This window comes from Bos indicus, chromosome 3 (genome assembly GCF_029378745.1).
Source record: "Bos indicus isolate NIAB-ARS_2022 breed Sahiwal x Tharparkar chromosome 3, NIAB-ARS_B.indTharparkar_mat_pri_1.0, whole genome shotgun sequence".
Classification (NCBI taxonomy): Eukaryota; Metazoa; Chordata; class Mammalia; order Artiodactyla; family Bovidae; genus Bos; species Bos indicus.
In genome coordinates, this window is record NC_091762.1 from 19,435,038 (window position 1) to 19,460,101 (window position 25,064).

Sequence of the window (25,064 nt, forward strand, 5' to 3'; positions counted from 1 at the left end):
TTTTGGCAGAAAGAAAAAGATGATCATTGGATTAACTGAATGCAATACCTAGGGATGCCAAAACCTAAAGCCTCAAACAGCTGCAGTCAGCTTTTCATTTCTGCGAAGGATGTGGCGTTAGTCACCTCTCTCCAGTGCTGATTGGTAAATCTCTGTTTTGAGATTGGTAAAACTCTAAGTAATCACAGGACCTCTGTCTGCAAATAAATCTCTAAGTTTTGAGATCAGTAAATCTCTGAATAATCATGAGACCTCTATCTGCAAGCAGCTCTTTTCCAACTGGCCAAGCTTAGGGATCCCACAAGGCCACCACCCCAGACGGGTCAGAGCAAAAGTTAGGGGCTACCTCCTACAGCAAGGACTCAGACCATGGAGCTGAGCTGCTTAACAGAGGCACTCTAACTCCTCTGAATGCCTCTAAGTCCCCAAATCATAGTACTGGGGATGTCGCCACACCTTCCAGATATGGGCAACAGGGGGCCCACCTGCAAGAAGCATTAGAATTATGTTCTTTCATCCTCCCCGAAAAGTGAAAAGAAACCACACCAGGAGCTCAAAGAGACACATTAACATAATTTATTAAACTCACCATACAAAGAATATGCCATGGGAAAGAGTATCAGAACTGGAAGGACCCATGGAAATTATCTGGTGCAACCCCCTCATTGTACAAACGGGAATGGTGTGAAGAACACCAGAACACCACAATGAACAAAGCTAGCATGGGAGCTCAGCCCCAACGCACAGAAACCACAGACTTAAGGCTTCTGGTTTTGAGCCAAGTAGAACCTAAAGAGACTTTGTTTATTTTTCATTTTTTCTGTGTCCTAGAGTACCACATTCTGCTGCTTAACTCCTTCTTAAAGCTGCAGGAAGAGCCCTAAAGAAAACACAGACGAGTGGCAGGTTCATTCAGAGCCGGGATAACAAACTGATGGTGGAGCACCAGGGCACAGCAGGGTTAAGAGAGGGATTCAATCCCTCCTGACTGCTGTCTTCCCCCAAACAACAGACAAGCAAACCCTGATGGCCTCAGGGTAAATATACTTGCCTTCCTGAGGTTTGGAGGAGGAAGGGAAAGGCAGCAGGTAGAGGAAAGAGAGGAAAAGACTTATAACGTCATTCTGAAATCGATGAGTCCATTGAAAATGCTCCTTTCCCTCTGTCAAGTAAATCCAAACACCGCAAGAGAAGACTGCAGAACTCTGGGATTAAATCAGTTGTGAGATGGAAGGAAAAACACCAATAACTTAGCAAAATAAATACCAGAAGAGTTTCTTCGCTGAGATTGATGTAACCCAGTGAAAACAGTTTTTAGGCTCTGAGTCAAGAAGAATGAGGTGTATCTTGCACCTCCACTTAGGGGGAAACCCTAAGAGGTTCTGGGAGACTTCACAGCAGAGAGAAGTTGCCCATAACTGTCTGTGGCCTCACAGAACCTTTCTGCTCACAGCTACGCCTTGAAGGACATTTCCCCTCCCCCAAAGACAAGACCACCCGGTCAAAGTTGAGGTTCACTGGCTCTGACCAGGCGATGACAGGTAGCCCCATAGTCTGTCTGCAGGAGGCCCTGCTCAGCATGGGCTGAGGGTGGAGCAAGTAGAAAAACAAACAGTTTGTTGTTAAGAACTGAGCTATGTTTATGGAAGGAACTCTGTTCCCCCAGGACTCCAGCTCCTAGGGCAGATCTCATCACCTCTCCCGACCTGACCCGCGGAGGGCCTGCTTCTGGGGCAGCTGAACTCCAATCTACATCAGAAGGGAGGCTCTGCTACAGAGAGAAATAGTAATTACGGGAACAAGGCTACTGCCCTGGCTCCTGCAGGCAGGGTACCAGCCTTCAGAGGCCACAGTGTCCAGAGGGGCGCTAGTCCTCTGTCTGCCCAGCGTACAGAACCATGAAGCCCGAGCCTGAGCACAGCCAGGGAGCAGTTGGGAAGTCAAAGTCAGGGCTGGCGGCCTCCAGGGGTGGTGGGCTCCTCCGCAGGCCAGAGGCGGCAGCAACGTCCATCTCCTCGGGCTCATGTTTCAACCACTCGGATGAGAGGCATGGGCTTTGGGCTGGGGGGCTTGGATATCCTGATGCTGAAAAGAAAGTCAGAAATGCTGAGTGCCCTGTCATGGCCCAGCCTTCCCAGAGCCACCCCTCCGGCTTGCCTCCAGGTCCCACCCTGCAGGGCCCACTGATCTCTTGGTTCTAATGTGCTGAAACCATCACTGTCAGTGCTAAGTGGCCAGGGGACTGGTGCTTTTATCTCATGACAGGGGTGGGGAACACAGAGGGTGCAGCTGAACACCTAAGGAGCGGGATGACTGTGATTCCTGATTTTTTTTTTCAAAGTTTTAGACCTTTCTATGAATCTCTCAGAAACAAAAAGCCCTCTCCCTAGATATATGCCCTTGCTATGTATGTGGGTGCTCAATCACATCCGACTCTGTGACCCCACAGACTGTCCCCCACCAAGCTCCTTTGTCCATGGAATTTTCCAGGCAAGAATACTAGAGTGGGTTTCTATTTCCTACTCCAGGGGATCTTCTTAACCCAGGGATCGAACCTGCGTCTCCTTGCACCTCCTGCATTAGCAGGCGGGTTCTTTATCACTGTACCACCTGGGAAGCTCCATATGCCCTTGCTACACAGTCATAATTTTTGCATCCAATTTTAGGGGTTCATATGCCTCTAGTGTTGTTCATGGGCCTCCCTGGGGTTGTGGTATCAGGCTCTACTCTAACCTGGTTAGAAAGTGGTTCAGGTGGAGAATGGGTCAGATGAGAGACAGAGAGAACGAAACTAGACTTTGAAGAGCCTCGTCCTGGCCTTGGTACTAAAGGTGTCTTTCGTGTGGCTCTGCCCCTCCTTCCTTCACTTCCTACTGGGGCCCCGCTCCATGTGCGCTCACTCACCTGCCCAGGTTCTCGGTCTTGGCCCGGTTCTGGGTGCTGAAGTTGCCATGACTGATTTGTTTTTCTATCAGGTGTTCCATCCGGTCGTGCATCTCTAAATTCTGTAACACAAGTTTACGAGATTAGAATTGGTCCTTCCGGTTTGCCGTGGGCCACATTTAACCAGCTCATCCTGGTCTCCACCTCTGGGTGCTGCTGTCACCCCACCCCCATTGGGCCTGCCACCACCAGGAAGCCCTCATCGTCACCACTCCAGGTTGCCCTCTCCTCCCAGTACTTGCTCCAGCCTCCTCCCCTGAGGATGTGTTCTCTCGATAACTATTAAACACTGATCATCTCCTGTACTCCCCCTCTATACATTTCCTACATATAATCTCCTAGAATCTGTTGAGATATTTACTTGCATTTGCTAATATGCTTTTCTATAAAGTATCCTTAGGTATATTTTTAATGGATTTTATCTCTAAATCTAGACTGCAGACTCCCTGGAGATAAACAACTCTGTCTCCTATTTCTTTTGATCTCCCCCTCTATCTGAGTCATCCTCACACAATGGCTGCAAAGCAATCTCAGGGAGTCAGCCAATGGACAGGAAGCCCTCTGAAGTACGGTGGACATCAGACCAAGAAGAATTCCTTAGCCAGTCGAGCCCATCACCTTAGCCATGGAGAAGACTCCATCTATAGGATGTGTTCTCCTTCAAGGCTCAGCTCCACTGTCAGCTCCTCTGCTAAGCCCACAGAATCAGAATGAAGGGCTGGCCTTCATGCTGCTGTGGCACAGGGGTGGGACCACAAGGACTATCCCTTCAGAGTGGGGACAGGTCTTACCATTGCCCGCAGTCCCTGAAGAGTCTCAGAAAACGTTCAGCCAGCAGAAAAGCTGGAGATCAACCAAACACCGCAAATACTCACTTCTGAGCAGCAGCAAGACACGACCAAGTCCCCTCCAGAATCTCCCCCTCCCCGTGTCCAGTTTCTTCTTCAAGAGTCTGTTCCCTTCCCAGGGCTGCCCGGAACACACACCTCGGCTTCCAGGTAGGCAATCTTCTCCTTGAGCTCCTGGATGGTGGTATCCTTGGACTGGATCACAGCTTTTGAATTCTGGAGCTGCAAAGATGCGGGAGACACTAGGGCTCACTCTGAAATGACTCATGACACACTCATCCAACTTTGCCCGGCTGCTGGGGGAGCGAGCGGAGACAAAGGGCAGAGTACTGCACCTCTCACGTGACTTCCTTAGCTTTTCAGTAAACATTAAACGCTTGATTATCCTGATTTGCGTGAGGGGGGTGAGGGGGAACACCACCCTCATAATCCAAAATAATGAATGGCTCAAAAACCATTTCATTTGCCTTTGGGAAACACAAATGATGTATTGGTTCAAGAAAGGGATACTGAATGCCAGACTATATGACAGTCCCTATTTTAGACGATGGGAAACAGCAGTGAACAAGACGGAAGAAATCCTAGCGCACATGGAGCTGGGAGGCCACAGCTATGCCCCCCCAACTAGGGGCTCTGAAATTCTCGGAACAATTCCACAAAACAGCACATTCTGACCACCGAAAGCTCAGGCAAGGAAAAGCAGAAAATACATCATGAGGTGCAAAGGTTGAAAATCTACACACAGATAAATGAGTTTATTGGGACTTAATTACTCATTTACCAGCACTTTTTAACGTGCAAGGAAGACTAACCTTTTCCTTCTTTTCCCATGGAAAACCACAAGGCAAGTGACAAAAAAAGTAGGGGAAAGATGGAAGAAAAGCAAATCCCAATCACCCTAATTTAATAGGCAGACTTAAGTGTTTTATGGGACACTCAAGAATATAAGACAAGACACCCGGGAGAATAAGTAAATAAAGGTGTAGGCTTGACAGGAAAACAGGGCCAGACACAACGCAGAGACTCCCAGAGTGGCCCCCGGAGCAGGGGTCACCCACGTACCTGCTCTATCATTTGCCGGACTTTGCGCTGCTGGCTCTTGAGCATGTCATCCAAGTGGTGGATCTTCTCCCGCAACCCAGCCACTTCCTTTTCCAGGTTAGCAGCCCTGGGAATTAAGACCGAAAGGCTGAGGTAAGAGGAAAAGATGCTTTCTCCACCTGATCACAGTAAGGACCTTGAGCTCAGGGGGTTCCAATCAGGTGTGCTTGCTTCCACCCCAGCTCTGCTGCAAAGAGGAGGCAGTGGGAACATACATCATCAGAGGCATCTCTAGAGATCACCCAGTCCAAACAAGGGAACTGAGGCTCAGAAAGGTTAGAAAGGATAAATCATTCTGGATAGTTTCACCAGTAAAACTAGAGCCAATAGGTAGATGTACCAAGGTAGCAGTTCTTATGTTATTTAATAACATAGGAAAGACATTCTCAGTATTAAAGTTGTCAGAAAGTGGACTGCCTCATGTCTAATGAGCTCCTTATTCCTGGAAAGATTCATGTACAAGCTGGGATTACGATACCCAAGACCATCAAGCTGTTAGCAGGGATTTTATACCAACAGGGAGATAAGATTTGAGGACCCTTAACGTGTCTTCACAGAAGTCTGGTTTGGTTTTGTTTTTCAGCTGTGCCGGGCTGTATGTGGGATTTTAGTCCCCTGACCAGGGATCAAACCCATGCCCAGTGCAGAGCACTGGGAGTGAGAAGTCATAACCACTGGACCACGAGGGAAGTTCCAAGTCTAAGTCTCTTGACTCCCAGACACTGCTGATTCCTTTGCATCTTCTAAGCAAACTGGGTCAAGATCTCCAAAGGTCAGGCGGCTGGGGAGAGTGCCCAGGCGTTCAGGGCATTTAAGAATTGCTAATACCCATTATTCTCTGGGTCTGCCTGAGGAAGCAGACAAGAGCCCATTGCTAGAAGATGGACAGCTCTAGGAGTGGGGGACAATGCAATCTGAGCCCAACTCACTCTTCCTAAGTTCAAACATTCAAAGTTCCCACCCTCAGCTCTGCAGCGCTCTATTCCTTGGTCTCCTTTTATTTAGAAAATCAGTGTTTCTGATGTGCAACTGTCACTTGCCATCCCCAAATCTCGGTTATCTGGTCTTCTTTGTCTCTCCTGCTCCTTCCACTCAGGCTCCTGCCTGTGAGCATCTCCACCACAGGAGTGGTGAGGGAGTGCTGAGTAATTTAAAGCAATTCTGCTATGAAGTCTGAAAGAAGGTTACAATAAGATGTCTGTATTTACCATGTCAGGCAGGCCTAGACCAAGGTTATCCCAAAGGAGAGAAGATGACCCTAGCAGACCGAGGGGGTCCAAGAAGGCAAGGATTGTGTCTGTTCATCTTGGAATGACTTGGAAGGCCCTTCAGGTAATATCTGTTGAGCTTAGAAAGGTCCAGGTTTTTAATTATTTATTTGACTGCATCAAGTCTCAGTTGCAGCACTTGGGATCTTCAATCTTCATTGCAGCATGCGGGATCTTTAGTTGTGGCATGTGAAATCTTAGTTGCAGAATGTGCAATCTAGTTCTCCAATCAGGGATTGAACCTGGGCCCCCTGCATTGGGAGCGTGGAGTCTTAGCCACTAGACCACCAGGGAAGTCCCCCAATATGCTAATGTTAAATTTGATTTACCATTTGTGATCTTCCCAGGTGGCGCAAGTGGTAAAGAACCCATCTGCCAATGCAGGAGATGTAAGAGATGTGGGTTCGAACCCTGCATCAGGAAGATTCCCCTGGAGAAGGGCATGGCAACCCACTCCAGTATTCTTGCCTGGAGAATCTCATGGACAAAGGAGCCTGGTGGGCTACAGTCCATGGGGTCACAAAGAGTCAGACACGACTGAGCAACTAACACTTTGTTTAGGGAGGAGTAGGCTGTGGTGCAATCTAGTAACACATCCAGTGTAACAACCTCAGAATCTCAGAATGACATGCCGCAACGGTAGACACTTCACCAGCTCCCGCCTGCCCCTGTCCATACAACCACAGAAGCCTTTTCTTCAGGGTATTGGAAAATGAGCGCCTCAGACATGGCAGCCTCCCCACAGTATCTCCCTGGGCAGGGCCCCACCCCGAGCAGGCACACAGTGAGTCAGAGCTGGAAGACCTGACATCAGCACCAGCTTCCTCCCCAGGTTGGCACCCTCTCCTCCCCACACCGCAACCTCACGGTGAGCCAGGGCCCTTACTTTTCTTGTTCTGCTTGGCAGTCAACGTTCTTACTCCGAAGTTCCTCCAGGGCTGTCTCCCCTTCCCTGACCTTCGCCAGTATGGCCTGATACTCCTGGTGGGCCAAAGGAAAGAAAATCTACAATGAGGAAACGGTGACGGTGTCTGTGTTCGGGGTAAGATGGGCACCAAGGGCTGCGACTCAGCCCCTGCGGGGCCTGGGACAGCTGCCAGGGAGCAGCAGGTCAAGCTGGTTTGATGGGGTTCTCTCCCCTGACAGGGATAACCCTTCCCACCCTCAGCACATAGAAACTTCTCAGCCTCGCCCAGCTGCCCAAAGGGAGAATCTGGCCCTGCATCAGCTGGGTCCACCTGCCAGCTCTGGCTACCAATCCCCAGGAAACTAGGCTGAGTGGCTCCTGAAGAACTGTCTTCAAAGGCCAAAGGGCAGCTCTACCAGAACCCACCTAAAAGGGAAATCAGTTCAAGTCAAGTTACCAAGGGCTAAGTTAGATAAAGAAAGACCTTCTCTGGGACTTCCCTGGTGGCCCAGTGGCTAAGACTCTGTGCTCCCAATGTAGGAGATCCAGGTTCGATACCTGGTTGGGGAACTAGATCCTGCATGCCACAACTAAAGATCCCACACGTTGCAATTAAGACCCAGTACAGCCAAATACATAAATAAAAGATTAAAAAAAAAACAACCTTCCCATTCCTTAAGGGCTAAACAGTACTCCAAACAAAGCTGTGAAATGCGCTTTTCTGCAACCACTCAGAAAAGGAAGGTCTCTGCAACCATCTCAGTCAGTCCACCTGCACCTTCCAGCCCAGGAGTATGGGTGCTAAAGAGCAAGACCCCAGCAGTTACCGTCTCCATTCCCTGCAAGCGCCTCTGCAGCTCCCCGACTTCTGCCTCCTTCTGCTCCGCTCTGTCCTCCGCTCTCTGAAGGGCCACCTGACTCTGCTTGGCTTCTCTCTGGTACTGGCTGAGTGTGACCTGGGACACAGGATGGGGACTGTGTGAACTGTGTGGAAGGACAAACATGGATAAAAAGGAAAAAAACCAGAAATGTGGGTGCAGGGATGGAAGGAGGAGGCAACCCTGATGGGCACACCGTCGTCTCCCCATCACTGTTCCAGGACCACTAAGGAGACCAGCAGATTAACTCCACTCCCAAGGATAACTGTCACATAATCAGAGTGACACCTGGAACCCACAAGCTCCGCTTTCCAGATAGCTGACGTCTTCAGCATCCCCACCAGCCCTCCAGGGTCACCCAAGCTTAAACCAGTATTATGACTTTCTTCCTAATACAAAGAATCCAATGGAGGAATCTCTGTGTCCCTCCTTCTGTCTCCCACTCTTCCTCATCCTCACTTCCAACAATCTGGAAAGGCCAAAACAGCACCCAGAAGCGTTACTAGCACCAGGAAGAATTTTCCAATATGGAAAGGACAGAAGTGGAATTTAGAGTGAAAAAGTAAAATAAGAACTTGCCTCCTTTCCTCCTGTGTGCAATTTTGCCAACTCCTGATCATCTTTCAGCTCTCAGCTTAGACACCCCTTCTTCCAGGGAGCTGGAGCTCAGATGAGGTGTGTGTCCTTTGTGTGTCTACAGAGGACACACAAACTTTCCCTCTTCTGCACTGAGCAGATTTTGCCTGGTCGCTTGTGCGCACCCCCCAGGAGACCATCAGCTTCATGACAGCAGAGACGCTGGGCATCACTGCCTTTCCAGAGCTTAGCACAGCACTGAGCACACAGCCAGTGCTCTGCAACATCATGAATGGACTGGATGATCATCTAGTCCAACCCTCTCCCTTCACAACTAAAGGAAAAATGACCTATTCAAGATTACACAGCCAGTAAATGACAGTAAACTCAGTTGCTTCATCATCAATTTCAATGCTTTCCAGGTACCCCACTCTGACTCTCCAATGAGAGACTAAAAAAGAATCGGGTAACCTCTGGAAAGCCTGGTAAAACGAAACACCAGCAACCAGTTTGTCTGGCTCCTCCCGAAGTCAGAATCAAGGAGAAGAAAGCAAAGCAAAGGATGATGTGTGATGGGACTTGTCCACATTGTACACAGCCCCATCCAGAGTAAATCCTTCATGACAGCCAGGAGCCAGTAGAACGGGAAACCCACGCTTCTTGACAGGTTATCTTCATGGCAATAGACAATCTTGCCCTTCTTGCCCGCCAGCTTCAGAAAAACAGACCAGAGAGTCTAATCCACCGGGAGAAACTGAGAAAAGCCTTCCAATGTCCCATAATAGCCTGAAACAGGCCAGCCCCTTGGGCAGAAGTGTAAAAAGAAGGCCTCTCATTTCTGTACACAAACATTGCACCCCAGTTGCTGTGTGCTCGGAGCACAGCACCAATGGGCCACAGATGATCCTCACACACAGCTGTAAAATCACAAAGCAAAAAAGCCACACTCTGCTACATCGGCCCCACAGTTCCAGCCAGCCCTGCCCTAAGGGAACCCCTTAATCATGAGAGGGTGTGGGGACCTACCCCAGTAGTGGGAGTAACCCAAGGAGCATCTCCTACTGTAGATCTGTGCCACATGTCATGGGGTTAAAGGGCAGCCCCTTGTAAGAAGCCATGAGTGTGTGGTTAACAGCAGTCAGAGGCCTTCCAGCCTTGGGCTTCTACTGAGGATACTTTTGCTCAAGTTTTGAAACCCAGGGTTAGCAGAGCTCTCCCGTTTGCTGCCAAAACCAACTGGTACTTCACAGTGTTTCTCAATGTAGAAATTTCTTTCCAACATTTACAGCCTGGTCAGTGCTACAGCCTCAGCCTCCCCTTCCTCCTGTTCTATTCTAGGAAAGTAAGAAAGGGTCACTGAACTGATTCATTATCGACTGAATTATCCAAACTGTAGAATCTGAAATAGATTCAATAAACTCCTTTACCACACAGCTACTTTGTTCTGAGACCAAATTAATCTTAGTATTACCCTGTTGTTGTCGTCGTTATTTAGTCACTAAATCGTGCTCACTCTTTGCGACCCCATGGACTATAGCCCTCAGCTCCTCTGTCCGTGGGATTTCCTAGACAGGAATACTGGAGTGGGTTGCCATTTCCATTTCCAGGGGATCTTTCCAACCCAGGGGCTGAGCCCCCTTCTCTTGGATTGGCAAATGGATTCTTTATCACTGAGCCACTGGGGACCCTAAGTCTAATTTATTTAGGATAGGAAAACCCACCTGTTAAACTGATGACTAAGAAAAATGTGGAATATTTATTATTTCTAAAACTCTTTCAAGTAATAAATATATTTACAAATATTACCTCACTCAATCAATGCACCAAACTTGCGAGGTATATTTCATGACCCTTTAAAAAAAAAATATGTCCTTATATATATGTTTTAATATCTTCAGAATCTTATTTTTCTGCATTTACTCTTTAATCCAATTGAATTCTATTTTTGTAAACAGTGACGTATTAAAGATCTATGTTGTTTATTTTTAATACTAGTTAATTAATTCCATTTTCATTTATTGAATATTCTCATCTATCTCTGTTGGTTTAAAAGGACACCTCCATCATATACTATATTCCTAAATAATCACGACTCATGACCCCTTTTTACGAAAGTTGAAACTGATGGTTAGGGAGGTTAAATTACCCAGATAAGACTTTAACTACTCTTGAGGCAGTTAATCACTCTCACTACCTTAGGTCCACACCCTCAAAACATCTCTCAAAACTTCTCTCTCTTTAGTCCATGGAAGAAAAGAGTTCAGGCTGGGAGTTCTCCTTCCGTCAGCCCCAGGCAAGCCTGGGCAGGGCAGAATCCTATCATTACTTATTTATGACTGATACGGAATGGTTCCTCTCACCCAGAGCGCTAGGAAAAGTTCTCTGCGTTCGTCTTGCGTACCTCATCTTTTACCCCAGGAATTTTCTGGAAAGCATGGAACACCTCACACACTTTCAATAGTTGAGGAAGGGGTTTTATAAATATAGACTTCTGTATTTTTAAAATCTTCTATAATAACCTTTTATAACAATAATTGAGATACTCAAGCTTACAGAGCTCTGGGTGGGGAGAAGGATGAATTTGAGATTAACAGATACACACTAACTATATATAAAACAGATAAACAAGGGCCTACTATATAGCACAGGAACATTCAATATCTTATAATAACCTATAATAGAAAAGAAGCTGAAAAAGAATATATATGTGTGTGTGTGTGTGTAACTGAATCACTTTGCTGTACACTTAAAACACTACTGGGGAGCTTCCCTGGTGACTCAGACAGTAAAATCGTCTGCTTGCAATGCTGGAGACCCAACTTCAATCCCTGGGTGGGGAAGATCTGCTGGAGAAGGAAATGACAACGTACTCCAGTATTCTTGCCTAGAAAATCCCATGGATGGAGGAACCTCATAGGCTACTATCCACGGGGTCACAAAGAGTCAGACACGACTGAGTGACTTCGCTTTCACTTAAAACACTGTTAATAAATTATACTTCAATTAAAAAAAAAAAATCACAGAGCTCTGTGTAGTAAAGCCAAGACTTGATCTAAAGTTTCCTGATTCCACAGGCACATTTCTTCTTAAGACCACACCAATCCATCCATGCATCCCATTCACACTTAAGAGGCACCCACCCGATGCCTAGAATTGTCCCAGACACTGGGGACGCAGTGGTGAACTTTACAGCAACAATCCTTGCCTGCATGGCACATCCAGCCCAGCAGTTCTTACCACGGATTGACAGAAAGGACTTCTGAATTACCTGCTCTCCTAAATCAGTGCCACTCCAGTAGAGCAGAGACTCAAAAGCTGACCTTCAAACTATGGGCTAGCTTCGGACAGCAAAAACTATAAATATCCAAGAAAGGGCAAAGCTGACAGGAAGTGCCCCGGGCCACCAAACCCAGCCTTTCCAGTTGATTGATGGCACGCCAGCCAGGAGGAAATTCATCTGCACCTGCAGCCAGTGGCCCTGCCCTCAGGGCACTTTCTCCTCAAATCCCAAATCTCACCTTAAAAGCCGAACAGTCTGACTGGTGCTGCCGCTCAGCTTCCTGCAGCTTGACAAGCAAGTCCTGAACCGTCTTCCTCAAGCTCTCAACATCTTCATTTATATGGGTGTCCACCTATAGCCAGGAGAGGGACGAGAAGGTGAAGCCACTATGTGACTTGGTAAGACAAGGTCGCCCCATAATAAACACTTGTTAGACCGACTGGCCCAGACCACCCTCATGAAGGAATTTACATCGCATAAGGGAGTAAAGTTAGTCAGTCTTAGGCACCCAAGCATTCTAAGTTATTCATATGAAAACACACTCGTACCCTAAAGAACTCAACTAGCTTCCAATCCTGAGAAGGCAATGGCACCCCACTCCAGTACTCTTGCCTGGAAAATCCCATGGATGGAGGAGCCTGGTAGGCTGCAGTCCATGGGGTCGCTAGGAGTCGGACACGACTGAGCAACTTCACTTTCACTTTTCACTTTCCTGCACTGGAGAAGGAAATGGCAACCCCCTCCAGTGTTCTTGCCTGGAGAATCCCAGGGACGGGGAAGCCTGGTGGGCTGCCGTCTTTGGGGTCGCACAGAGCCAGACACGACTGAAGCGACTTAGCAGCAGCAGCTTCCAGTCACCTCATTATTTTAGGACACACTACAGTAGCTTTTATATACTTGTCAATGGACTGATGACCAGGTATGTTTATGCCATCTTCACGTGTGTGTCCTACTTTTCCACCAGACTAGAGCCCTCTGAGAGCAGGGACCATGATCCTCTTTAGACTTCAGTCCCCAAGGGCAAGGGCTGTGCCGTGCTGGTCAAGAGGGGCACAGCCCAAGAGCCATATCTTTTGTGGTTCTCTGTGCTGAGCACAGAGATCAGCAGATTAAGGGTTACTGACAGATGGGCAGCTTAGGGCAAAAGACCCAGTGAATCCGGGAATCAGATGCGGTGTAGGAAAAGGTGTCTCATTGAGGTTACTGTCTCCCCCAGACACACCCAAACTGGGGGTGGTTAGGGCTGAGTTGGCGTGTAGGAGCTCGCCTCCATTTCTGCCACACTTCAGTTACCAGCTCCCTCGAGTCTGGCAGAAGAGTCTCTCCCTGCCTTGCACAGTGGGAGGCAGCAGCACCTTCAAACCAGAGCACAGAGCTCAGCGGGGAAGAGAGGACAGTGTCCCAGGCGGTGTGTTATCACTGAGTCCTGTGGGCCTTGCTTCTCTAACTGGGAAATGGAGAAGACTCCTTACCACACCCTGCCTTCAAGGCTGCCTCAAAACTAAGTCAGATAATATCTTGGAGCTTGGAAGAAGAAAGGCTGAACAGATAGTGCCAGGTGTTACTATAACTTGTTGCTAACAGCATATTTGCCAAATATGGTGACTCAGGGGAAGGAAAAAATCCAAACTGCACATCTAAAGTGAGTGGCTAGAATCACAACATTCCCAATCCAGCCATGAGTGACTTCCCTGGTGGTCCAGTGGCTAAGACTCTGTGCTCCCAATGCAGGGGCCCAGGTTTAATCCCTGGTCAGGGAACTAGATCTCACATGTCACAAGTAAGAGTTTGCATGCAGCAAATAAAATCAAGACTTGGGGCAGCTAAAAAAATTCATTAAAAAAAGATTCATCCAAATGTCATTCTTGTAAGACTCTTTGATGACATGGAAAAATTTCATGATACAGTATGAAGAGAATAAAAGGGAGTTATACAATTTTACATGTAGGAGCTAAAGACAAGAAAACTGATTTTAACACAGCAATGTAAACAGAACCCTAAAACATATGGTGTTGGATGAAAAAGGAAAAAACAAATAGAGCGCAAGTCTATTCTGAAAATTAAAAACATACTTAATAGGCATATTTAAATTATATATTAAATATGTTAGAGTGAGCACCTTTCGGTCAGGTAGACCAAAAAAAAAAAAAAGCTGAAGCAGTGAGAGGCCTCTGTGGGCCCAGTGATGATAACGAGCTCTGAACTGAAGGGAAGGTCTGAGTCAGCTCTGCACTTGAGAGCCAAATACACCCAACACAAAAAATAACCGCCCAAGAAACAAGAACAAAGAACTGCTACAGATGGTCTAATCTCAATATCGTAAATATATATTTGCACTGAAGGGAAAACAAAGGCAAGTTCACCAAACTGATTTTTCTCTGGGTAGATTACAGTTGGTATCTTTTTCTTCTTTCAACTTTTTCTATGTTTCTGAATTTCCCTAATTTTCTACAGTATGCATGTCTTGTATTATTACATAATCACAAAAAATATAACAACAAAAGTCATTTTCTAAAAAAGTATAGCCATGTGTTTGTCAATTATACTTTAATAAAGCTGGGGGGAGATTAAAAATACTATGTTGTTATTGAAAAGAATGAGACAGATTTGTGTATCGTTGTTGTTTACTTGCTCAGTCGTGTCCAGCTCTTTGCAACCCCGCGGACTGTAGCCTGCCAGGCTCCACTGTCCATGGGATTTCCCAGGCAAGAGTACTGGAGTGGGGTGCCTTTTCCTTCTCCAGGGGATCTTCCCAACCCAAGGATCAAACCTGTGTCTCCTGCATTGCAGGCAGATTCTTTACCTCTGAGTCATTAGGGAAGCCCTAGATTTACATGTACTAACATGGAAAGTAGGCTACACTCTTCAGTTTAAAAAAAATTAAAAAACAAGAAGAAATAATGTATTATTTATCACAATCCCGTATTTGTAAAAAGCATGTGCATATTATATACATATATTTATATATATATATATATGATGCATGTCTATATATTAGTGTATACACATACACACACACACACACAAACACATATAGCTCTTAAATATGGATGCCTATATACAGAAAAACACTCTAGAACTTTAAACTAGAAATATTAGAACTAATAGAACAGGCTAAATATTAGAATCAAGTGAAGAGCTTTTAAAAGTCCTAATGTAGAACTTCCCTGGGGGTCCAATGGTTAAGATTCCCTGCTTCCACTGAGGGGGTGAAGTTTTGATCCCTGGTCAGGAACTAAGATCCTGCATGCTACGTGGCATGCATGGTCAAAAAAAATTTTTTTAAGTCCTGATGCATAGGCCACATCTCAGATCCGTCAAATTACAGTCTCTGGCTAACAAACACATGAAAAGATGCTCAACATCACTCATTATCAGAGAAATGCAAATCAAAACCACTATGAGGTACCATTTCACACCAGTCAGAATGGCTGCGATCCAAAAGTCTACAAATAATAAATGCTGGAGAGGGTGTGGAGAAAAGGGAACCCTCTTACACTGTTGGTGGGAATGCAAACTAGTACAGCCACTATGGAGAACAGTGTGGAGATTCCTTAAAAAACTGGAAATAGAACTGCCTTATGATCCAGCAATCCCACTGCTGGGCATACACACTGAGGAAACCAGAAGGGAAAGAGACACGTGTACCCCAATGTTCATCGCAGCACTGTTTATAATAGCCAAGACATGGAAGCAACCTAGATGTCCATCAGCAGATGAATGGATAAGCAAGCTGTGGTACATATACACAATGGAGTATTACTCAGCCATTAAAAAGAATACATTTGAATCAGTTCTAATGAGGTGGATGAAACTGAAGCCTATTATACAGAGTGAAGTAAGCCAGAAGGAAAAACATAAATACAGTATTCTAACGCATATATATGGAATTTAGAAAGATGGTAACAATAATCCTGTGTACGAGACAGCAAAAGAGACACTGATGTATAGAACAGTCTTATGGACTCTGTGGGAGAGGGAGAGGGTGGGAAGATTTGGGAGAATGACATTGTAACATGTAAAATATCATGTAAGAAACGAGTTGCCAGTCCAGGTTCGATCCACGATACTGGATGCTTGGGGCTGGTGCACTGGGACGACCCAGAGGGATGGTATGGGGAGGGAGGAGGGAGGAGGGTTCAGGATGGGGAACACATGTATACCTGTGGTGGATTCATTTTGATATTTGTCAAAACTAATACAATTATGTAAAGTTTAAAAATAAAATAAAATTAAAAAAAATTAAAAATAAAAATAAAAATAAAAACTACTTGGAAGAAAAGCTAAAAAAAAAAAAAAAAAAAAAAAATTACAGTCTCTAGGGACGGCACACAGGTACTGCATCCTTTAAAGCTCCCAAGGCCATCATAATAACAAACGGTGAGCACTGCTCTAAAGGGACCCACCCATGGGAATTCCCTGACGGTCCAATTAGGACTCTGCACTTTCACTGAGGAGGGCGCAGGTTTGATCCCTGGTCAGAGAACGAAGATCCCATAAGCCATGCAGTACAGCCAAAAAAATAAATAAATAAAAGGACCTACCCACTTCTGTTAACCATGGGTATTTACAAGGAGTGGAACTGGGGAAGCAGAATTTCTGCTTCATATGTTTCTCCTTTGTTTGCGTATTTACAGCCAGTAAACATCACTTTCATATTTAGTGAGACAGAGAGAGCAAGCAATAAACAAAAAGATAAGGAAGGTGTATTTCCTGCCTCTTGGCTAACCAGTAGTTGCCACTACTTTCCCTGTTACCTACCTCGGGTGGGCTGCTATACGTGGTCAGGGGACCTTCACTAAGGCCATTGGGCTTTTCTAGCACCACCTGTTCAAAGAAAAATCAAATTGGTAGTGAAAATAGCTGTTGTTGTTTAGTCACTCAGTTATGGCCAAGTCTTTGCGACCCCATGGACTGCAGCCCAGCAGGCTCCTCTGTCTATAGGATTCTCCAGGCAAGAATACTGGAGTGGGTTGCCATGTCCTCCGCTCCAGGGATATAGAGTAGTGTGTATGTGTGTAATCCCAAACTTCTAATGTATTCCTCCTCTCCTTTCCCCTTTTGTAACCATAAGTTTGTTCTATATGTCTGTGGGTCTATTTCTATTTTGTATATAAGTTTATTTGTATCACTTTTTAAAGATTCCATATAAACCATATTACGTGATATCTTGAAATATTATTTTTCTAAGAGTTCAAATCTTAGAAAGATTAAAAGGGAAAAGGAGGAGTGGGGGGAGAGGAAGAGGGAAAGAAAAAGAAGGGAGGAAAGAAAAGAAAAGACGTCTAGTGCTCTGTAGGAAAATGGAGAAAAGAGGGAGTGGAGAAACACACACAGCCTTGAGAGAAAATACCTGAGCCTCATCAGGAGGAGGAAGGAAACCCCAGGCTAAAACCTTTCAGCAGACTGGAAAATGTGCCGGCCCATTCCCCGAAGCCCAGGAAACACAAGCAGCTGCCTGCCATAAACAGAGTTTCCCTTGCCCCTCGGGGATCCAGACAAGGTTTGACAAAACATAAATCAAACGGGGAAGCGGAGCTTGCTGCCATTCTTTCCAACCCAAAGCCTAATTAGTCATCATATGACTGCTGGTTTATATAAACAAGGGCCCTGGACTTCTGGGCTCTGCGCACATTAGGCTCTTCAATCACAAAACAAAGCACCTCCCACCAGCCAGATGTGAGCTCAGGCAGTGAAAGTCTTACCTGGAGCCAAAGCAAAGTGAATTAGGGGGTGTCCACCACACGAGCCTGGCACGTGCCCAAGGTGAAGGGTAACTGTGCTGGCTCTAGGTCACTTGTTCCCCTTAGGAGAACGAAGGCAGGGGCTACTGGAGAAGAACCACCCCACCCAAACTGAAAGCAGACGAAGGAGACACTGCCCGGAATCTAAGAGAGGATGAGGGTGAACTCATGGAAGAGACAGTTCTGCTCTCCTGGGGATATTTCTATCCTCAAATTTTTGAAGGACTAAAAAGCAGGATCCCAGGATCATCCATGCCAAGAAGGATTCTCCAATCAGTGTGGTCCAACAAACATTTACTGATGACCTTGTGCATCCCTGGTGGCTCAGCTGGCAAAGAATCCGCCTGCAATGTGGGAGACGTGGGTTCGATCCCTGGGTTGGGAAGATCCCCTCGAGAAGGGAACAGCTACCCGCTCCAGTATTCTGGGCTGGAGAATTCCATGGACTGTACAGGCCATGGGGTTGCAAAGAGTCAGACATGACTGAGCTGTTTTCACTTTGTGCATCCCAGACCCTGGACTGGGGTGTGGGCACAGAGACGAGGGTGCGAGAATGAACTCTCACCTGGAGAAGCTTCCTGTGCTAGGGTAGAGATAGCTCTAGACACACACAGTAACAGGCCAGGACCAAGACTTCCAATTTATACCACAAGCATCGCCAAATTAAGCAAGATCAACTTACAAGAAGTTTGGATTTATAGGGGGAAGGGACAAGATGGCTTGCCATTAATTGAATGATAATTTTATTGATATAAATTCAATTTCTTTTGTACATATTTTAGGGACAGGTATGCTTATATATAGGCTGACATGTGTGAATACAAGTGTCTATCTTCTGGAGAGCCCTAACAAGGTATGAATGCTCAGAGAAGCCAGCATCACCTGTATTCTCAACTTTCCCAGTACTGGCATTAGATTTGGTAACCAATGGGTGACTGGTAAATGGCACAACTCCACCTCCTCAGTTTGGACCCGACTGTGGACCATTTCTTATTACCTGTATCTCCTGTTTATGGACAGAATCTCCTGGATCTCTGTCAAGTTTGCTACTTATATCCTCCCGGAGCTTCTGCAAGCAGTTCCTGGCCTGGGAGGAGAGGGCAAGAGGCTTTAGCTTCGGGAAAGAGAGCACAACAACTCACCCACCTCTGCGCCCTTTCCCAGCCCATACTCTGATGAGTCAAGTACTGTTCTCAGGGCTGGCTGGGAAAGCAGAGACTCTACTCAAGTGGGGCTGGAGTCCAGTCTCTCCTACAGAAGCAACAAAATAATAAAAAAATCCTGTCTTGGTGTATTTAACTTTCCAGTTGGGGAGACACACAACCCAATGTGATATGTTACGGCCACAAGTGCCAAGAAGAAATACGAGACAGGTTAAGGCTTAAGAAAAGTGAGGAAGCAAGGCTGGCACTTTAGATAGGATGACTGGGGGACAGCGCTAGGTGTATGGTGCTTAATAAGTATTTATTGATTAATGGAAGGGTCAGAAATGATATTAACACATGAGGGGGCATGGTGGCACTTTGGAGATATGAAGGAAGCAGAAGGGAGAAAATCAGAACCTATGAAAGAAGGGAGCCAAAAAATGTGAGGTTTAGAGAAACGACTTTGGTCATTTCCACAAAGGGAAGGGGTGCCCACCTCCTGGATATACTGGACCTCACTCTTCAGCTGGTTAATATTCTTCTCATGGATCATCTTATCTCCAGACCTCCCCTTCAAGTACACCTGAAATAAGGAAAACAACACTAATTAAGAAATCTCCAGTGGAAGTAACCTAAATGTCCATTGACAGATGAACAGATACAGAAGATGTGGTACAGGGGCTTCCCTGGTGGCTCAGTGGTAAAGAATCTGCCTGCTAATTCAGGAGACACAGGTTTAATTCCTGATCTGGGACGATCCCACATGCCATGGAGCAACTAAGCTCATGTGCCACAACTACTGAGCCTGTGCCCTAGAGCCCACGTGCCACAACTACTGAAGCCCTCACATACTAGAGCCTGTGCTCCACGACAAGAGAAGACACCACAGTGAGAATCCCACGCACCGCAGCTAGAGAGTAGCCCCTGCCTGCCACGACTACAGAAAAGCCCAAGCAACAAAGACCCAGCACAGCCAAAACTAAATAAATACACAAAAACTGGGGGGAAAAGGAGGTGGTAGGTACATACACACACACACTAAAATATGACTCAGTCATAAAAAAGAATGAAGTAATGCCATTTGCAACAACATGGATGAACCCAGAGATTATCATATTAAGTGCAGTAAGCCAGAAAAATATCACATGAGATCACTTACAGGTGAAAATTAGAAAAATAAAATGATACAAATGAATTTATATACAATATAGAAATTGACCTGCAGACAGAAAACAAACTGATGGTTAGCAAAGGAGAAGGGGGGAAGGATAAACTAGGAGGTTGGGATTAACATATACACACTAGTGTATATAAAATAGATAAACAACAAGGACCTACGATACAGCACAGGGAGCTATGCTCAATATTTTGTAATAATCTATAAGGGAAAAGAACCTGAAAAAGATATCTGTAACTGAATCACTTTGCTGAAACTAACACATCATTGTAAATCAGCTATACTTCAATAAAAATTTTAGAAAAAGAAAAGAAACCTCCAGTTAAATTAACTCCACACAGGTAGCCTCATACACTGCTGTTCAGTTCAGTGGCTCAGACGTGTCCGACCCTTACACTGCTGGTGGGAGGGTAAATTGTCACCGCCTTTCTGGGTGGTAATTTGGTGGTTCTGATCAGAAGACTTAAAACTATATTTACTCTTTGACCTACCAAAGCTATTTCTGGAAATTTATCCTAATGAAATAAATTGAGCTAAAAACTAGTATAGATACTTACATATATACATGTAAACTGATGAAAAGGGAATTGTAAAGGGGATTTACACATTTTTCTCTGTACACCATGCTTGACTTTTTTACAACTGAGAAAATATTTCTTTATTATTTATACTATAAAACATACACAAGTTAGTAATATATATACTTGACAAAATATCATTTATGGCTGCAAAAAGTAGAAATAGACAAAATGTTCAACAATAGGGGATTAAAGAAATTATAGGGTATGTGTATAATAGAATACTATGAAGTCATTTATGGATACAGAAGATATTATAAACTCCCATTAAAGGGAGGCAAGCAAATTGTAGTATAAATATATAATACAATTTTTTAAAAATACAAACGTATAGGAAAATGTCTGAGAGGATACACAATAAAATGTTAACAATGATTATATTAATAGAATTAGGGGGTGGTAATGTAATGGCCACGTAAAGGCCATGTAATGACTTTGAATAAAAAAAATTAATTGAAAAGTATACAGGTTGGATAGGGTAAAACTATTCATAAATAACAAGATCTTGCATACAGAATAACCTAAGGAATTCAATAAGAAACTGTTAGAACAAATAAATGAATTCAGCAAGGTTGTAGGATACAAGTACAATATATGAAAAAAAGTTATATTTCTATACACTATTAATAGCAATGAACAATCCAAAAGAAAAAAATCTAGAAATAAATTTAACAAAGTTCAAAACCTGCATTCTTAAAATTATAGAACATAACAGAGGCAAGAAATTACAGAACAGGAAATAAGAGAAGACCTTAAAAAGTGAACAAACATCCTATTTTCATGGATTAGAAAACTTAATATTGCTAAGATGGCAATACTCCCCAAACTGAACTACAAATTCAACACAATTCTTATGAAGATCCAAGCTGGTTTCTTTGCAGAAACTGACAAACTAATCCTAAAATTCATATGGAAATTACTACAAAGCTACAGAAGTCAAGACAGCATGGGGCTGATATAGGATAAACACATAGATCAATGGTATACAAAATGTCCAGAAGTAATAATTACATACTTTGATTTTTGTCAACTGATTTTTGACAAGTGTGCCAAGTAACAGTCTTTTCAACAACCGAGGCTGGTAAAAACAGACATCATGTGCAAAAAAATGAAGTTGAGTTCGTGCGGGACTCCAGAGCCGAGCGGGAGCGTCTGGGGGACCTCGTTCGACCGAGTAGCCGAGGCACCGCCCGCGTCCCGCCGCCGCTTCCCGGCGACTCCTGCGCCGCCCAGGAGAGCGAGCTCCGAGCATCTTGTAGTGCGGCCACTCTTCGGGGTCAGGAGCGGGGAAACCGAGTGCAAGAAACCCCCGGACCCGAACTCAACCTCTTCCCGCCGCGCGAATCATCATGACCCACTTCAACAAGGGCCCTTCCTATGGGCTTTCGGCCGAGGTCAAGAACAAGATTGCTTCCAAGTATGATCATCAGGCAGAAGAAGATCTCCGCAATTGGATAGAAGAGGTGACAGGCATGAGCATTGGCGCCAACTTCCAGCTGGGCTTGAAAGATGGCATTATCCTCTGCGAACTCATAAACAAGCTACAGCCAGGCCCAGTGAAGAAGGTCAATGAGTCCTCATTAAACTGGCCTCAGTTGGAGAATATCGGCAACTTTATTAAAGCTATTCAGGCTTATGGCATGAAGCCACATGACATATTTGAAGCAAATGATCTTTTTGAGAATGGAAACATGACCCAGGTTCAGACTACGTTGGTGGCCCTAGCAGGTCTGGCTAAAACAAAAGGATTCCATACAACCATTGACATTGGAGTTAAGTATGCAGAAAAACAAACAAGACGTTTTGATGAAGGAAAATTAAAAGCTGGCCAGAGTGTAATTGGTTTGCAGATGGGAACCAACAAATGCGCCAGCCAAGCAGGTATGACAGCCTATGGGACGAGGAGGCACCTTTATGATCCCAAAATGCAAACTGACAAACCTTTTGATCAGACCACAATTAGCCTGCAAATGGGCACCAACAAAGGAGCCAGCCAGGCGGGAATGTTAGCACCGGGTACCCGAAGAGACATCTACGATCAGAAGCTAACATTACAACCCGTGGACAACTCGACGATTTCCCTACAGATGGGTACCAACAAAGTCGCTTCCCAGAAAGGAATGAGTGTGTATGGGCTTGGGCGGCAAGTGTATGATCCCAAATACTGTGCTGCTCCCACAGAACCTGTCATTCACAACGGAAGCCAAGGAACAGGAACCAATGGGTCAGAAATCAGTGATAGTGATTATCAGGCAGAATACCCCGATGAATATCATGGCGAGTACCAAGATGACTACCCCAGAGATTACCAGTATGGTGACCAAGGCATTGATTATTAGATTCACAGAGGAGCTCAGTATTTAGCCCATTGTTTTTATTCAGTGAGAACCAAGCTAGCCTTGAGTAATTTTTATCTTGTCTTCCTAAAACACTATTATGCTTATTGTACCTAAAGGAACTATTGCCTTACATACATTCCTTTTTCCTTTTTCTGCCTCTTCCCTAAATAGTTGCCTTTTAGTGCTGTGACAGTTAAATCCTACAGCATAACCAATAACTCACATATGAAGTAAAAAGGAATACTGTGAAAGGGGAGTACTCTTGTACAGTCAATTCTTTCATTAAAAATCTATGCATTTTTACAGTCCTCTACTTAAACTGGTATTTTCAAACAATAGGAAGCTTTTTTTTTTTTTACAGTTTAGTATCTTGTTTCTACATGGAAGACTAAACATGCTTATAGCTAAATGTGGTCTTTGCCAACTAAATTTAAGATGCAGCGTTTTAGAAATTTACATATCAATGTTTCTACAGTATTGTTTGCTAATTTTTAAATAAAGTCCTGATCAGTGTGCAAAAAAAAAAAAAAAAAAATGAAGTCACATCATACACAAAAACTAACCCAAATGGATCATAGACCTATGCATAAGAGCTAAAACTATAACTCTCTGAAGAAAGTATGGGGATAAGTCTTTGTGACCTTTGGTTAGGCAAAGTCTCCTTAGATACAATACCAAAAGCACAGTAACAATGTTCATCGCAGCACTGTTTATAATAGCCAGGACATGGAAGCAACCTAGATGTCCATCGGCGGATGAATAGATAAGAAAGCTATAGTACATATACACAATGGAGTATTACTCAGCCATTAAAAAGAATACATTTGAATCAGTTCTAATGAGGTGGATGAAACTGGAGCCTATTATACAGAGTGAAGTAAGCCAGAAGGAAAAACACCAATACAGTATACTAATGCATATATATGGAATTTAGAAAGATGGTAACAATAACCCTGTGTACGAGACAGCAAAAGAGACACTGATGTATAGAACAGTCTTATGGACTCTGTGGGAGAGGGAGAGGGTGGTAAGATTTGGGAGAATGGCATTGAAACATGTAAAATATCATGTATGAAACGAGATGCCAGTCCAGGTTCAATGCACGATACTGGATGCTTGGGGCTAGTGCACTGGGACAACCCAGAGGGATGGTATGGGGAGGGAGGAGGGAGGAGGGTTCAGGATGGGGAACACATGTATACCTGTGGTGGATTCATTTTGATATTTGGCAAAACTAATACAATTATGTAAAGTTTTAAAAATAAAATTAAATTAAAAAAAATTTTAAAAAAAAGATTAGAACAGCATAATTAACAGAGAAATAGTTACTTGCTGCAAGTAGCATCAGACTCTTGCATTCTTACTGGATTTTTTTTTTTAATGTTGCTGGAAATGACTTGCTGGACGTTATTAGCTTCCAGCTAAAGAGGGTTACGCATGAAAGCTCCAAGAAAAGCCAAAAAGTGATTAGGTGGCACAAGAATAATCAAATAAACACATAAGTACACAAATGCATATATACATGGATACATACATACATAAAGGGATCAGATACTTCTCTGCTCTGTCCTTTACGAAAAGGGAGGAAAAATTTAAAAGATCATGCTGTATGCTAGAAATTAACAAAACACTGTCAATCAACTATATATACTTCAATAAAATAATTTTTAAAAAAAGCACAGTAACAAAAGAAAAAATATATATAAATTGGATTTCAACAAATTAAAAATTTTTGTTTCAAAGGACATCATCAAGAAAGAAAAAAAAAAAAAAAAACCACAGAATGGGAAAAAATTAAAAATTTTTTCCAGAACATTTATCTGATAAGCACTTACTATCTGGAATATATAAAAGAACACTTACACTGTAACAATTAAAGCACAATTGGATTTTTAAAGAGCAAAGGATTTGAACAAATATTTTTCCAACGAAGATATACAAACAGGCAATAAGCATATGAAAAGATGTCATTAGGGAAATGCAAATTAAAACCACCATAGGACACCACTTCACATCCACTAGGATGGCAATAATCAAAAAAAAATGGATAATAACAAGTGTTAATGAGGATATACAGAAATTGAAACCCACATATATAACTGGTGGGAATACAAAATAGAGCAAATGCTTTGGAAAAATGTCTGGTAGTTTCTCAAAAGATTAAATATAAATATAGAATTACCATATGACCTAGCAATTTCACTACTGCTAGGTATATACCAAGAGAATTGAAAACACATGTTCACCTAAAAACTTGTACATGAATATTCAAAGCAGCAT

At 44.2% G+C, this 25,064-nt stretch overlaps 2 protein-coding genes and 1 non-coding gene across 8 annotated transcripts in view; 2 read left to right on the forward strand and 1 right to left on the reverse strand.

Moving 5' to 3' along the window:
- Window positions 1–553: 553 nt before the first annotated feature.
- TUFT1 (tuftelin 1) overlaps window positions 554–25,064 on the reverse strand; it is a 51,105-nt gene continuing 26,594 nt past the window's right edge. For 2 of the 6 annotated variants that reach the window (XM_019955517.2, XM_019955508.2), the window contains 10 exons: window positions 19,187–19,273; window positions 18,543–18,632; window positions 16,563–16,628; window positions 12,040–12,153; window positions 7,895–8,023; window positions 7,047–7,141; window positions 4,854–4,959; window positions 3,930–4,013; window positions 2,905–3,005; window positions 554–2,085 (listed from right to left, as the gene is read on the reverse strand). In XM_019955517.2, coding sequence (XP_019811076.2) covers window positions 2,022–2,085; window positions 2,905–3,005; window positions 3,930–4,013; window positions 4,854–4,959; window positions 7,047–7,141; window positions 7,895–8,023; window positions 12,040–12,153; window positions 16,563–16,628; window positions 18,543–18,632; window positions 19,187–19,273 — 936 coding nt within the window. In that variant the 3' untranslated portion in view covers window positions 554–2,021. The remainder of the gene's footprint in view (window positions 2,086–2,904; window positions 3,006–3,929; window positions 4,014–4,853; window positions 4,960–7,046; window positions 7,142–7,894; window positions 8,024–12,039; window positions 12,154–16,562; window positions 16,629–18,542; window positions 18,633–19,186; window positions 19,274–25,064) is intronic. The other 4 variants (XM_070785684.1, XM_070785683.1, XM_019955522.2 and 1 more) reach the window with 3 other exon arrangements.
- On the forward strand, window positions 13,490–13,561 carry TRNAG-CCC (transfer RNA glycine (anticodon CCC)). The gene has a single exon. It is a non-coding gene; the product is annotated as a tRNA-Gly (tRNA).
- On the forward strand, window positions 21,606–23,092 carry LOC109554962 (calponin-3). Its single transcript, XM_019955530.2, has one exon. It carries the CDS (start codon window positions 21,795–21,797, stop codon window positions 22,782–22,784), a length of 990 nt encoding a protein of 329 aa, XP_019811089.2. The 5' UTR covers window positions 21,606–21,794; the 3' UTR covers window positions 22,785–23,092.

Coding starts and splice junctions, on each gene's coding strand:
- LOC109554962 (XM_019955530.2), top strand. CDS start 21,795: ATGACCCACTTCAACAAGGGCCCTTCCTATGGGCTTTCGGCCGAGGTC.